Source organism: Thunnus albacares, chromosome 10 (genome assembly GCF_914725855.1).
Source record: "Thunnus albacares chromosome 10, fThuAlb1.1, whole genome shotgun sequence".
Taxonomy (NCBI): domain Eukaryota; kingdom Metazoa; phylum Chordata; class Actinopteri; order Scombriformes; family Scombridae; genus Thunnus; species Thunnus albacares.
Window position 1 is genome coordinate 23,333,306 of NC_058115.1, and position 13,774 is coordinate 23,347,079.

The 13,774-nt window shown below is 39.1% G+C and overlaps 1 protein-coding gene across 9 annotated transcripts in view; it reads left to right on the forward strand.

Moving 5' to 3' along the window:
- LOC122989911 (ecto-NOX disulfide-thiol exchanger 2-like) overlaps positions 1–13,774 on the forward strand; it is a 196,242-nt gene that overhangs the window by 178,078 nt on the left and 4,390 nt on the right. For 7 of the 9 annotated variants that reach the window (XM_044362944.1, XM_044362946.1, XM_044362948.1 and 4 more), the window contains 4 exons: positions 674–775; positions 4,983–5,039; positions 5,862–5,967; positions 11,289–11,374. In XM_044362944.1, coding sequence (XP_044218879.1) covers positions 674–775; positions 4,983–5,039; positions 5,862–5,967; positions 11,289–11,374 — 351 coding nt within the window. Of the gene's footprint in view, positions 1–673; positions 776–4,982; positions 5,040–5,861; positions 6,014–11,288; positions 11,375–13,774 lie in introns of all 9 variants that reach the window. The other 2 variants (XM_044362945.1, XM_044362947.1) reach the window with 2 other exon arrangements.

Consider the following 13,774-nt stretch of genomic DNA (forward strand, 5'->3'; position numbering starts at 1 on the left):
CCTCATTTTCTGAGCTGTGCTATGTAAAACAAATAAAATATTGTTTTGCCTTCACATTTTCAATCCTTGTAATTTGAGCACGATTTGACAGCCAGTTCCTAACTAGACCACCATCACAGTGCCAGCAATGATTACTGGATATGTGCTATTTGCCAGCTACCTATCTGCACACCTGCTTTACGAAGTGCATGCCAAAAATAATATACGATGCAGACTGAACGCCGACCGTAATGCTGCATAATGTAAAAATATTAGAGTGTAATTGGCTCGTTCATTATCTAGATGACATATGCAGAAGGCATCTTTTAATACAGAGTATGAAAGAGGTTCTAGATATGCAGAGGAGCTCATTATGTGCAGGTCTGCCTTGCTGATCAGCTGAATCACTCGTAGCTCCCCGTCTCCTGACAAGCGCCCAATTTTCACCTCACTTGACACACACTGCACAGCACCACTGTAACAGATGGATTGTTCAGCATCTCATGAAAAGAAGCTGATGAGGGAGCCCTTATTTTAGATTTTTCTCAAGAGGAATTTTATCTTCTGATACAAAGGAATTCAGGACAGAGCCTTACAGTTTCAATCCTGTATCTGTAGACTCTGAAGATTTTCACTGGTGAAACATGGCTGACATGAACTTCAATGACTAATCACTCTTCTTCTTTATGTCTAGCAACTTCTGAGAATGAGAGAAGAGTTGAAGGAGCGAGAGGCAGAGCTTGAGAGGAGTATTGAAGACAAACAGCTGCTGAAGAACCAAATCGATAACTTCAAGGTGAGACTACACAACCTGCAGGCCACACACTCACAAAAGGTTAGAAGAAAGCACACGCACACATACACACAAGTGACACTAAGTCAAGAAAAGACCTTGTGTGTGCTTAAATGGAAATACTGAATCTGAAAAGCCATTTGCCTCATTTGTGTTCTAGAAATGACTTTATAATGAGTTTCAGTGCATGACGAATATCGGGAAAATAATTCAATACACTGCCGCCTGCATTTTAGTGAAGATTTTAGTGAATTTAAAGTGGTGGCTAATGATTTGTCCCTAAATCAACCCAGCAAAGTAAATGAATGGGTGGAAGGTTGCCTAAAGGCAATAAATAATCATGATCTTTGGTATCAACCATGCCTTACACAAAGAAAATTGAAAAAGACAGGTCATTTGAAGTACCTGAGAGATCAGGTCATACTGTATAATTTAACCTTTAATTTGAGATTCAGGCTAGATAATAAAGGAACAGAAGAAAAGGTTGAAATCTAAATTGTGTGATTAGTTCCACATAATAACTTCAAATAATTATAGTTTGCACATTTAGATTTTTCTCTCAGTAAAGTTATCGAGATATAGCCTAAAACTGTTCCTTGTGTATGTGGGTAGAATACATTTGAGGGCACATAAAATCCTTGAATGAACTCCCAAATGAGATTTATTTTAGAGTACGTAGTTCTGAAGCAGGAAATGTTTGCATGTCTTGGGTGCATTCATTGCCATCTCTTCCATTTAACTCTTGTGATGTTGTATGTTGGTGTTACAAGAGCACGCACACCTCTTGCTTTGTCTCTCCTGTTGTGCAGGGAATCAATTCCCCTGAAGATCCAATTCCAAAGAAAAAAAGTCAATTCTCACACACACTTATCACCTCTCTATTGATTTATTTAAAAAGTGTCAACGTTTCGGTCACAAGGACCTTTCTCAAGACATATCAGTCATAAAGTGACATAGTGCTGAAATACAGTCCATAATTGCATCACAGTCCACAGCTGTGTTGGGGGAGTTTCCATGATCACGCACAACAGGTCACTCATTCAAGATTCCCTCAACTGTTAAAAACATAGAATCTCTATAATCCTACACATTCAAAATCCTTTTGATATTACCAACAAGCAAAACATTTTTTTAAGGTTGGTGGTACATATACAGGACATAGCCCAAATCTAAACTTTAGATTAATCCATATACAAAATATATATATACCAAAACACATTTTTGGGAGGACAGGCCCACCATTACATAAAATAAGAAATGGGACAAACTGGTTAAAGGGAGTCAGCTGTAAGTGGGAGGATTTTAAGCCAGACCAGAATTCATTTGGTCGAGTTTCTGGACCTCTTTGGTAGTTTAAATGGAAAAAATATAAACATGTACATGTGGGTTCTCTGTTGTTCAAGGTGCCTTGAGTAAGGCAGTTAAGTGATAACTCAAGTAAAGCTGCTCAAAGACTACTACAAAGATGTAATTTCATTGCAGGTCACCTATTGAAATACAACAAAGATCTTATTCAGCGCAGGTGTACTCTTATGTTTTCATTTTTTGCCATCCAATTTTGACACAGCATGGCTAAAGGGAAGAGGGCTGACATGAGAATGAGCTTCAAGTTCAATCAGCTATGCAATTAGATAATGATAATACTGAAATACTACTGTCTAGTGGTGCAAGAGGACTCCGGCGGCTTGCTTTCTGCTCTCAGGTCATCTTTTTTTTATCCACAGAGCTGTTCAAGTTGGTCTGCTGTAAGCTGATAGAAGGTCACTCAACTGCAGATATTTGAACTATATCAGTTAGTTGCATTTGTATGTTCCCTACCTTCCCTACCAGACGTTGCTGTTCTTGGACCTTGAGGCAGATCTATGGGCTGGTTCTATAATACTCTATAAAAGAGCCAGGAACCTGCAGCTTGGCTCCCCTTTTTACTCAGCTCATATTGAAGATACATCTGCAGACTGACTGTGATGACCACCACGATTAGATTTTAAAAAATCTTTTGATTGCAAGGCTTGTCTGTACAGCTTCTACCTGTTTCAGTCCAGAGGTGCTACTGGATTCTTCACATTAACTCTGCACTGGTGATGAAGATGGCTGCAGATTCATCAGGAATTACACCACTGAGCAAGTTTCTTTCTAGTCTACATTTATACAGTAGAAATGCTTCTCTCAGGGACCAGGAATTTCTAGATTTGTTGGATTTGGTATTCATCACTCCCTGTTCTCAAGAGAATTATATCTCCACGCAAGCTAAGCTGTACAGTAGCAGAGATGCTTAATCATCTGGACCTCAGCAAGGATATTTGTCCTTAGGTGACGTTAAGGAGATGACAGAGCCTTCTGTCCAACTATTCTCGTACTCTCCCAGGAGACAATCCTTCAACTACAAGCTGCTTTTGTCACTGGAGAAAACACCTTTTTCCTCCCTCTGGATTTAAGCTTCTTCCACATTATTGCAATCAGCAGTTTCTTCATGTGCTGTGCACTTGTTTTCTTCCTCTGGCAACTATCTTGCACTGATATATGTGGTGCGCTTTGTGGGCCACACTACACAAAAGTTTATTGTTGTTTTGTGAACTTTGTACCTGTGCTGGACTGACCTTTGTGAGTGCTGTCAGTGGTTGTGAAGAAGAAACTGACACAAGGTCAGTTCATCAGGTAATCAGAAGTGAAAATGCAAGATTATATAAGTTGCACACAGTTTGCAACAAAATTATAGTGCTTAAACTATAAATAATAGTATAGTGTTATGGTATTTAAACTATAAATAATTATAACTAATTTGCCATAACTGACCTCTGAGTTGTAACGTTTAAATAATGCTGTTCCATGTTGGTACACCTTGATTTTATTTGTTTGTTATTCCCCTTCTTGTGTGTACAAGAAATACTGTACTGGAGATAGAAAAGAGGTAAAGAGACAGGTGTAAAGGAGAGGAGAATTGTCAAGAGGAAAAAAGGGCTCAGCTGGTGGAGTCAGCAAGAAAAAGAAACAGCATCATCTTAACTTTCCATGAGCCTGTTGTCAGTGAGAGTCTGACAAGTCACAGTATTACTCCAGCAACTCCCTCTGCTATGCCCCTAAATGTGGCTCCACAAAACTACTGAAAAGGTTAATGTGTAGGGATCTTCCTGACCTGTCGCAGCTGCAATGAACAATCATAAATTCTTAGCATGGTCCCAACAATCAGTCTCCCATTACCAAAGAGTATTGTGGTTAAAATAAAAATGCTCAGGCGAAGCACAGTTTCCACAATTGCATTTACAGTGTACTTAAGTACTGGTAATGCAGACAATGAGTAGCTGTAATAGTGGAGTAATACCACACTTAAAGGCTCCTTTAACTGACCCTCACCGATTCCTGTAGTACTGGATCTATATTAGCTCACGTCCCTCTGACCTGACCCGTCACATCATGTCATTCAGCAGGATATGCTGTCATCATGTCAAGATCATTTCCTGGAAAACAGTTCATTGGAGCAGAAAAAGTGCATAGGATACAGCAAACCAACAAAGACAAAGGACAGAAATCTTATAAATAATACAGTAAAACAATTAAAAATAGAACAGACATTAAATTAATTAGCTAAAAAATCTCAAGACTATAGGTTCTGTGCTGTATGTAATTTGCACTAAGTTACATATCAGCTCTTCACATACAATGTGACAGGATAATTCAGTCTTGCAGGCGTACTTTCACTGTGTGCATTCATGCAGGATTGTAGCTGTCAGCGCTGCATTATTTCTTAATACTATGTATCCGTTTAATAATGTAGTTACCATATCAGCCCAATAGTGTCCCAAATCCACTCTCAAGATGTCATCTTTCGTCACGCACCTGTCAGCACTGTTGTTACATTATCGCTGCCTTCAGCTATGAAGTGTGGATGCAAGTTTCATTACTCGAATCAATGACTGTCCACACAGCACCGCAGAACGGAGCAGGGGACACTTTAAATAATCAATTCTTTTGGTTGCTATTCTTAGGCCATATATTCTAGTAAACTAGTTGACTTTTCTTTATATAGTTTTGTCTCCAAAACCTGAAACTAGTCCTTGTTCATGCTGCTGCTGATGTGTTTATGTGTCAGAGTGTGTGTATGAGAGAAGGGGAGCTAGAGAGGGATGGAGTGTGAGTTTTGGTGTGTCTTATTGCATTAGTGGGTGACTTGTTTCTCATTGACGTTTCCTCTCATTTCTCTAATTGACTCTAGCTGGAGATGTTAAAGCAAGATGACAGGGGGAGCAAACAGAGTGCTAATCAAGTCAGTGTAAGTGGAAAAAAACCTCACTACTGCACAGTGAATGTTTGTCTACCCCTTACCTCCTCTTTTTCCTTACTTATTTATCCTCCTCTCCTCTCCTCTCCTCACTCTTCCACTGACATGACATACCATTACAGGCCAGTCCTCACAGGGACTGTATTTGTCACTGAATAAATCACCCCAACATGATTGGGTTAGAAAATGAAGGAACTGTGCCATAGCATACAAAGATACATATACAATAAATATACACACACAGTGTAGACTACAACTTGAAGGCCACTACATCCTGATTACACAAAGGGAGACTCTACAGAGGAGGCCACCTAACATGCTGCTGAGAAAATAATTATCTTCAAGAAATTTCAGTCATGCAAGACACACATGATCTCTTTTCCCGCCACATACACACACCCAGATTTCATCATCTATCCACACTTCTGTGTATGAAGCTGTCAGAGGCTCACAGTAAACAACAGCTTGATCATTAGCATTGTTAGCACTCTCACTCTCTTGCTTTGTTTTGCCCCTTTGTGAGAGCTGTAGCTGCTGATTTAATTCTTCCACTCCTTCTTTTTATGTAGACTATTTTGTGTTTATTTTCTACTTTTGCGTTTGCTCAGAGTGCAAACACTTTGCATGTTAATTAATACATGTTTGCACCTTTGCATCACCAAGCAAATTAATGTAGTACAACCTCAAATACTGCTACGACTGTTACTATACACTATACTATATATTTTTCTGTTCAGATACTGTGTGGGTGTTTTTACACCATTTGTGACCTCTGTGGTTTGACACAAAAAGCTTTTGTGCATCATTCTTCAGGATGTAACAGCATCATCAGTGGTCTCATGCAGTCAAGAGAAGGAAGGTCTTCCAGAGAAGAATCAGCCCAGTCCTGTGCACTCTGAGAGGGACGCACTGCTAGTCGGTATGCTGTCTTTCTGTATATCCATGGCCTCACTACATTTGCACTGGTGAGGCCAGTGTTATTCTCTAATATATGTCATTTGTGTTGACTGTAATGTTTAATATATGTTTTTAAATATTGACCCCAGGAATACTAGCCGTGCTTTAGGGAACAGCTAATGTGGATCCTATAAACTGTACAATACAACTTTGTTCCCCAGTGATGGAAATCTGTCCTCTTCACCAAACCTTTACATATGACACTGACACTGGCAACAAAAGAGGAATCAAAGGAATAGCTGAACATTTTGGGAAAAACTCATATTCACTTTCTTTCCACGAGTTCGATGAGGAGATTGACCACTTACATTTCTCTGTTAAATGTGAAGCTAGCAGCCAGTAAACTAGCATAAAGACTGGAAACAGGGTCGAACAGCTAACCATGCTCTGTCCATAGGTAACAAAATCTACCTGCCAGCACCTCTAAAGCTCACTAAAACACATTATATTTTGTTTATTTAATCCAAAAAACTGAAATATAAAAATGACAAGTTGTGGTTTTATTGGGGGGATTACATGCTGGAACAGAAATGCTATGCTAAAGGTCTCCTGGATCTAGCTTCATATTTAGCATACAGATGAGTGAGTCGTATCAATTTTCTCATCTATCACTCTGCAAGGAAGCTAATAAGCATATTTCCCCAAATGTGGAGCCATTCCTTCAAGAAATGTAATCATCAGTTTTAACTCTAAATCCCAACCTACAAGGCCTGCTCTACAGCAGTTTATGTCTCATGCTTGTCCCTGTTTTTATGCTGCTTTCCATTTCCTGCTGTGCGTTCTTTTGTTTTTAATGATACAATTAGGTCATCCTGCCATCAAAATACTAACAGGAGTGGACAAAATAATGGAAACACCTTCCAATATGAAGAGATCCAATACCACAAGGCCAACAATCATGGCCTCAAAAACTACTAGAATTAACACTTCTCTAATAGTCTTAACAGAACTATTATAAGCTTCATAAAGGTAGTACTTATTACACAGCAACTGAATGAGATTGCATTATTTTCTAATGTGTTGCTCATTTTTTACTGTCCATCCCTTGTATAACATAACCACAACATGCACTACCAATGCTGCCTCTACTGCTGCTGGATTTTCCTGATATGCTTCAGTCGTTTTGAGGTAATAACTATACATAATTACATAAACATTAGAGCAAGAGAGGGGGAAGATATGAAAAGAGAAAGAGCCCACTTTACCCATTAGATTACATAACACAATGTGACTTTATGATAATGGGAAATATGGCCAACATCTATCCCCCATGTGTGTAATAAACTACATTATTTATAGACGTAAACAAAGCCTTGTTCTGTTTTGCTGCTTGTTTTCCGGCACGCTGCATTTTCATTGTCAAGGACATTCTCTGGCTCAAAGCATGAAAGATAAAACTTGTGTCTTGTTAGGGAGTTAAAAAGAAATGCAAATTGGGCTAGAATTGACTAAGAAATAGCAGTTCTGTGTATCTGTGCATTTGTGTCCAGTTCTGCTGTTTTTCCAGCGCACAGTGTCCACTGTCATATAGCAGAGCGACTGTGTGATTGGCTTACAGGTAGTTAGGTAATCAATGGTGCTTGTCCTCCTTTCATGCCCACTCTGGCTGTTTGCTGAGGCAGAGATGGGCCACAGTTAAAGATTCTGCCACCTTCTTATGTCAGAATCATTCCTCTTGATGTCTTGTTTGATGCTGAGCTGATGTGAGCACCGCAGGAAAAAGCGACACCCAGCTCCTTAAGGAAAATGTTTCATCAAGAAAACAAAGGGATGAATCTCTTTGCCTTCTCTCCTCCGCTATGGAAGCCCTGAGAGGCAAGTGAGAGATAAAAATTGTTGTGATCCTTTTTCTAAGTCTGATCTAAATTGTTTTCTCTCCTGTGTTTATGACTCAAGAGCAAATGAAAAAAAGGTTTTGCCAGGATAATCTAAGTTCCTTAATTTTTTCTTCGTCTGTAACAGGTGGGGAAAAATATTTTTTCTAAGTTGCTAAGCTCTAAGTTTTGGTAGCTGAAAATATTTTTCAGGATCATTTTTCCAAGTGTTTGTTGTTGTAATACTCATTTTGGCCACAAGAGGCTGAAATACACCCCTTACCCCATGTTCTATACAGGGTTGAAAGCAGAATGTTTTTTTCCAGATGAGTTTTAATTTCACCATGCACTCTAAACACAAGTGTGATAGCAAGTTATGTAACATTTATGTCATGTCTTTCTTTTGGCCAGAATTGTATTTTAATCGGTGCTAATCTGCCGTCAACATTAGCTATACTGCCATTAGCCATTAGCCCACTAGCTAACACACTTGGACATGCAATGAAAATAATCAAGTTGTGTAAATGTCTGATTATGTCCTCCAAAAATAACCATAGGTACAACTCTGACCCAATATTGAAAAGCTGGAAACTTGTCATGTCCGCATCTGATCAGGTTCAGGTACTTGACCAACAATGAAACCTTCAGGTGTGCTTGTACCCTTGAGTTGTGCACTCTGCATTTTTCCTATCGATTTTATCAAGAGAAAGAATGATTCATTTAAATGAAATGGCGCTACTCCAATCAGCGATAATCTTATATTGTATTTTATATCATGGCAAACAAAGGGAAGGGTCTAAAAGTAAAAAAACGAAAGGGAGAGGAAAATCCACTTTGAGTGAGAACCATATTTATAATGTATTGAGAAAGTGAGCTAAAAGTGGGTCTTTTTAATGCACTGCACATTGTATAATCATTACTGTGTTTTGCATAAAAGTATTCATGAGGTAAGACTTACAACATGTTCTTATTTTCTCTCTGAGTACTTTCATCTGCCAACAAAATCAAGTTTAGCTCACTGCTCCAATATGCTTGGATAGCTCTGGTCATACATTACCTACCTAACAACTTACCTATGCACAACTGATCAGGCTTGAATTTCTCCTCAACAGTGTGTAGGTCTCATTCTGCCTTCTGTGAAGCAAGACAACATCATTCAGAGTCATACCACCATTACAATTATTGAGACTGAATTAGTGCTGTGCAATCAGACAAAACAGAGTATGGAGAGGGCAACCACGGGAGCTGTAACAGCATCAGCTGACTGCTGAGGGACACGCCTGCAGCCGGAGAGGCGGCTGCATCATGATCACTGGTGATTGTCAGGGAGACGGATAGAAAACTCCACGCTGCAACAAACTTTGCGGTGCTTTGGTGAACCTGACTTTGTTTTTTGACAGAATATTATATCGGACTTAAGCAACTCTGAATACAGAACAACAGTGAACAACAACTGTGTTACCTGTATTTGCGGCTACATCCAGCAGCACCATGCAGCACTAACTTAACTGACTCCAGCGCGCTGGTTTGTTTCATGATCCTTTGAAAACAGATGCGATTTATCTAGACTTGATGAGGAAAAATGTTTTGTAAATAAAAATAAGTCTCAGTAAAGAGATATTATGGTGCTCACTAACTTTGTCTGTGCTAACTTTGTCTTCGGTGCGCTGCTGGACGAGAACACACCATAAGTAGAGTCAGTAAGTCTGATTGGACGGGATGACTGCAATGCATTTTTGTTGTTGTAGGATTCCCCCTTAAGAGCAGTATGGGGAATCTACAAACTTTTTCTTAGTTTTCTCTAGTCATAGGACACAAAATTCAAAAATAATTGCACATTTCTACTACATAGGTGACCTAGTTTAAAGAAATCATCATATTCATGGTGGTGAATTTTTCCAATAAGTCATAAACAGAAGAGAAAACAATTTAGATCAGACTTAGGAAATGGATCACCAGAATTTTTTTTTCTCACTTTCCTCTCAGGGCTTCCATACGTGCCACACAGTGAATGTAGATTAACACAGTTGCATAGTCTTTTAACTATTCTGTTCAAGAAAATCAGAATCAAAAGTATACAAGATGAGAGTTTTTATTTGTATTGTTGAGTGGCAAAAGGCCTTTTCAGAGCATGTGGTATTTTTTCAATAACAATGAAAGCGTTATTGTACTTCAGAGAACACCATTAGAGTCATGAGTTATACACTCTTAAAATAATAATTCTGGTTTATTGCAACATGAGTCTATTTTCATAGTTTTGGTCATTGCTTCCCTGACTAATAGTAAGATTTTACTCACCGCATTAACAGGGCTGGAGCAAGGATTTTAGAAATACTGAGGTCATGAGTGCAATTTAATGTTTGCCTACCCACCAAAAAAAAGTTTTTAAAAGTCCCAAAGTGTGACATTTAATATGTATTAACTGTTGAATTATATTTTCTTTTTTAAAAAGATGCCAGACAAGGCAAGAAACATGAGTGATCTGATAATTATACAAGTTTGAAACAACCAGCACCCCCAGGTTAGCCTAACTTATTTGGAAGTGAAAACAAAGGTGAGCTGTTAAATTATTAAACTGTCCATTATAAACACCCATTACAGCTTACAGAAAGACCTTCATGTATAACTTTTGCTTGCTGTACTTGCTACAGATTTATTTATGCAATGAGGCTTTTTTTACAGATATTGCGGGTGTGATCGCTTTCAGATAATCTTGCCAAACTGTTGGCTTGCTGTCTGACTGCTTGTGATCCTTGCTCTCTTGTTCTTCTTTGCAGATATTTCTTCTTATTCAATTACATTTTTTGAAGTAAAATATTGTCAAAACTGGCTATAAAAGAAAAAAAACCACATTGTTCAGTGTAGAAATCCTGTCAGAGCATCGTTGGCACAGAGGGGTCAGATCATTAGGGGACTCATCACGTAGTGTAAAAAGCACTTTGAGTGGTCGGAAGACTAGAAAGGCGCTATACAAGTACAGTCCATTTACCATTTACCACTCACCACTCACTGAGCTGGCTGCTTATAGTGTTTTTGTTACTTCTGTTGGCCTTGTGGTGCTCTAAAGACAAGCAAAAGTGGAAGATTATCTCTCTCCTGTCCCTGTGAGTGAGTCAGGAGCAGATGGTTTGGTTGAGCTGGAGGAAAGTTTCAGTACCACATGGCTTTGATGAGCGACAACAGCATCAAAGCTGTCATTAAACACTCCCTCTAATCTGGAGCCACAATATACAAGAGGCTCTTAACTGTGCTGGGAATCTGAGAAAAACCACTTGATGCATGCTCGCTTGTTTTTCAGCCAGGCAAAGGGACGAACAATAATACAAACTGATTTCTGTAATATTCTGTGGTGTTTGATGTTTGACAGGTTACTGAAACTCAAAAGGCTGGAGCTTTGTGACAAGGCTTGTCTTTGAATCAGGACAGTTTAATTTACATATCTTAACATGACCTATTTGTTTACCCTCAGGGATCATTTCAACCTTCTTGTACGTCCACCCGTTTGGAGCCAGCATCGAGTACATCTGTTCCTACCTGCAGCGTTTGGACACCAAGGTAACAGGCAGACACACACACACATCCTAGACATAGTGACATAGATTAAATTTCCCTGTGGGGCTGACATATGGGCCTGCTGTATGCCAGGGTCCCGCTGTGCCATTTTAGACTCCTGGCACGCCAACAAGCCTGAAGTGCAAGCGAGAACCATTTTTTTAGTCTTTGTTTGTCTGAGCAGAGGTTGCTGAACAAATGTGTTGATTTAAAGCAGCGCTGCCTCACATTCGTTCACCTGTAGTTACACACAATCACACTGGGAGTTGCCTGATTCAACCACATCCAACTAATATGGGCAGCTGAGTAACCTGCATTTGTTACTGAAGCAGGTGGCACTCGGGTGAATCCCACTAGGTTTTTCCTACTGATGCAGGATTCAGAACTGCTCACCTTCCCTGCAGCCAAACTCTTTTTTATCTCAACCTTGTAGGCCACAGCTGCTCCTACCTTTTTAAAGGGGATATAACATGTTTTTTGTTTTTGTCATTTATACACTGTTATAATGTTGGATATTCATGTTAAACATAGATTTCCATAGCTTGAGGTGAACGTATGTGAAAATGTCACCTTCACGTCAAAAGCTAGGGCTTCAGCCTGCTCTAAACGCTCCGTTTGCAAAGTTACTTCTACTTCCCCATCAAACTGACATCAGATTGCCCACAAATGCCCGTCTGTTCCATAGTCTTTGTTGCTATGGTTGTTGGTGCTATGGTTGTTCTATGGGCTGTTCGTGTTGTCCACTTGCATATTTGGGATCGGATTTGGACTACGGATGTATTTGAGAAGTTGACGTTTTGAGTAAACAACAAGAAAATAAGTGAAATCCAACCACCAGAACCGCTGGAAGTCTGCCACAATGCAGCTTGGAGAAGCTGAGCTATCGGAACAGAATGGGCTCATCAGATGGAGGGCCTTAAAGAGACAGGAGCTAAAATGGCCTGTTTCAGACAGAGGCTGAACTGCATAACACCATGTCTACACAGACAGGGTAGTGTGAGCAACATGTTTAGCAGAGCAGCATCAACAGTGAGTGCTCCATTTGTCTACACTGGAGGCGTTCAGGTGCAGTGTTGAGTGTAGGTCACCCATGTTTTGTTTTGTTTTGTTTTTTTTCTGTTGTTGTTTTTATTGACTTGTAAAGTGTACAGAGACTCTCTGGGTGATGTGCACTTTAAATAAACTGAAGTTGAAACGCCCAATACACAATCACTGTAGTTACACTTGTAAAACTGTGGAAAATAGACTTTTGAACCAATTGAAGGGTATCTTTTCTGTCAGACATGTGTGAGACAGACGACTGAAAAACACAGCTGAAACACTTTTTGTGTAGATACTGTATAAAGGGCTGGTACAAGATAAATAGGGATTTTTTTAACTGTAAAGCATGTAAAGATATTCCAGTAGAGTCCCAGAATAAAAATGTAGCTAGGGTATTACGTCCCCTTTGAGAGTGAGAACCTTTATGTACAGCATGTTTTTCTTTGCTCTGTTTGAGTCTCTCTGTTTCTATTCTGTTGCAGTGATCGCTTTCTAATTTTATCACACATCCTCGCTCACGCAACTTATTGATAAATGTATTCATGTTCTGCATCCATCTGCTGCTGCCTGCCACTGCCAGTTTAGGCTGTTAGTCAGTTTGATTTCTCTGAACGAGATGACATGTTTGAGCTGATTTCTGGTTTATAACTGAGTTCATAAACCAGAAATCCAGCAACCTTCAATAACAAAGACAGTCAGTGTTATTCTGTTGGATCTGATAGCTCTCCTCTTTTATTTATCTATTACAAAGAAACTGATGTAATGAAATAAACACAAAATGAAATGGTCACTATCTGTAATAGAATGTAGTAGAGCAGCAAGTAACAATTATTTTATGATCAGATAATATGTCTATTATTTTTGGATTAACTAATTAATCACTTAGTCTCAGAATGTCAGAAAATGGTGAAAAATGTCCATAATGATTTCCCTCAGCCTATGGCGACACTTCAAGATATGTTAATACAATGTTATATAACAGAGTAAAGCAGCAAAGGCTCACATTTTAGAGGGTGGAAACAGTATATATTTGGCATTTTTGTTTGATTGGTGAGAATCTTGTTTTTGCTGCCTATGGCAAGCTGTTTTAACATTTAATAGCTTGGCTGGATATATATCCATAATTCAGTTCTTCCCAGTCGAAATAAACATTTCAGATATCCACAATGACATTCTTCCTAGCACAAATGATGTCCCTGTCGCCACTCGTGTGTATTGGGCTTCATGTGCACTAGGATATCCACAATTACATTTTTGGTATCTAGAATGAACATTCTGGATATCTGCAATAGAATTCTTACCAGGAAAATCTCCCATTTCAGATATCTAAAATCCCGTTGTTACTAGTCATAACCGAAGTCG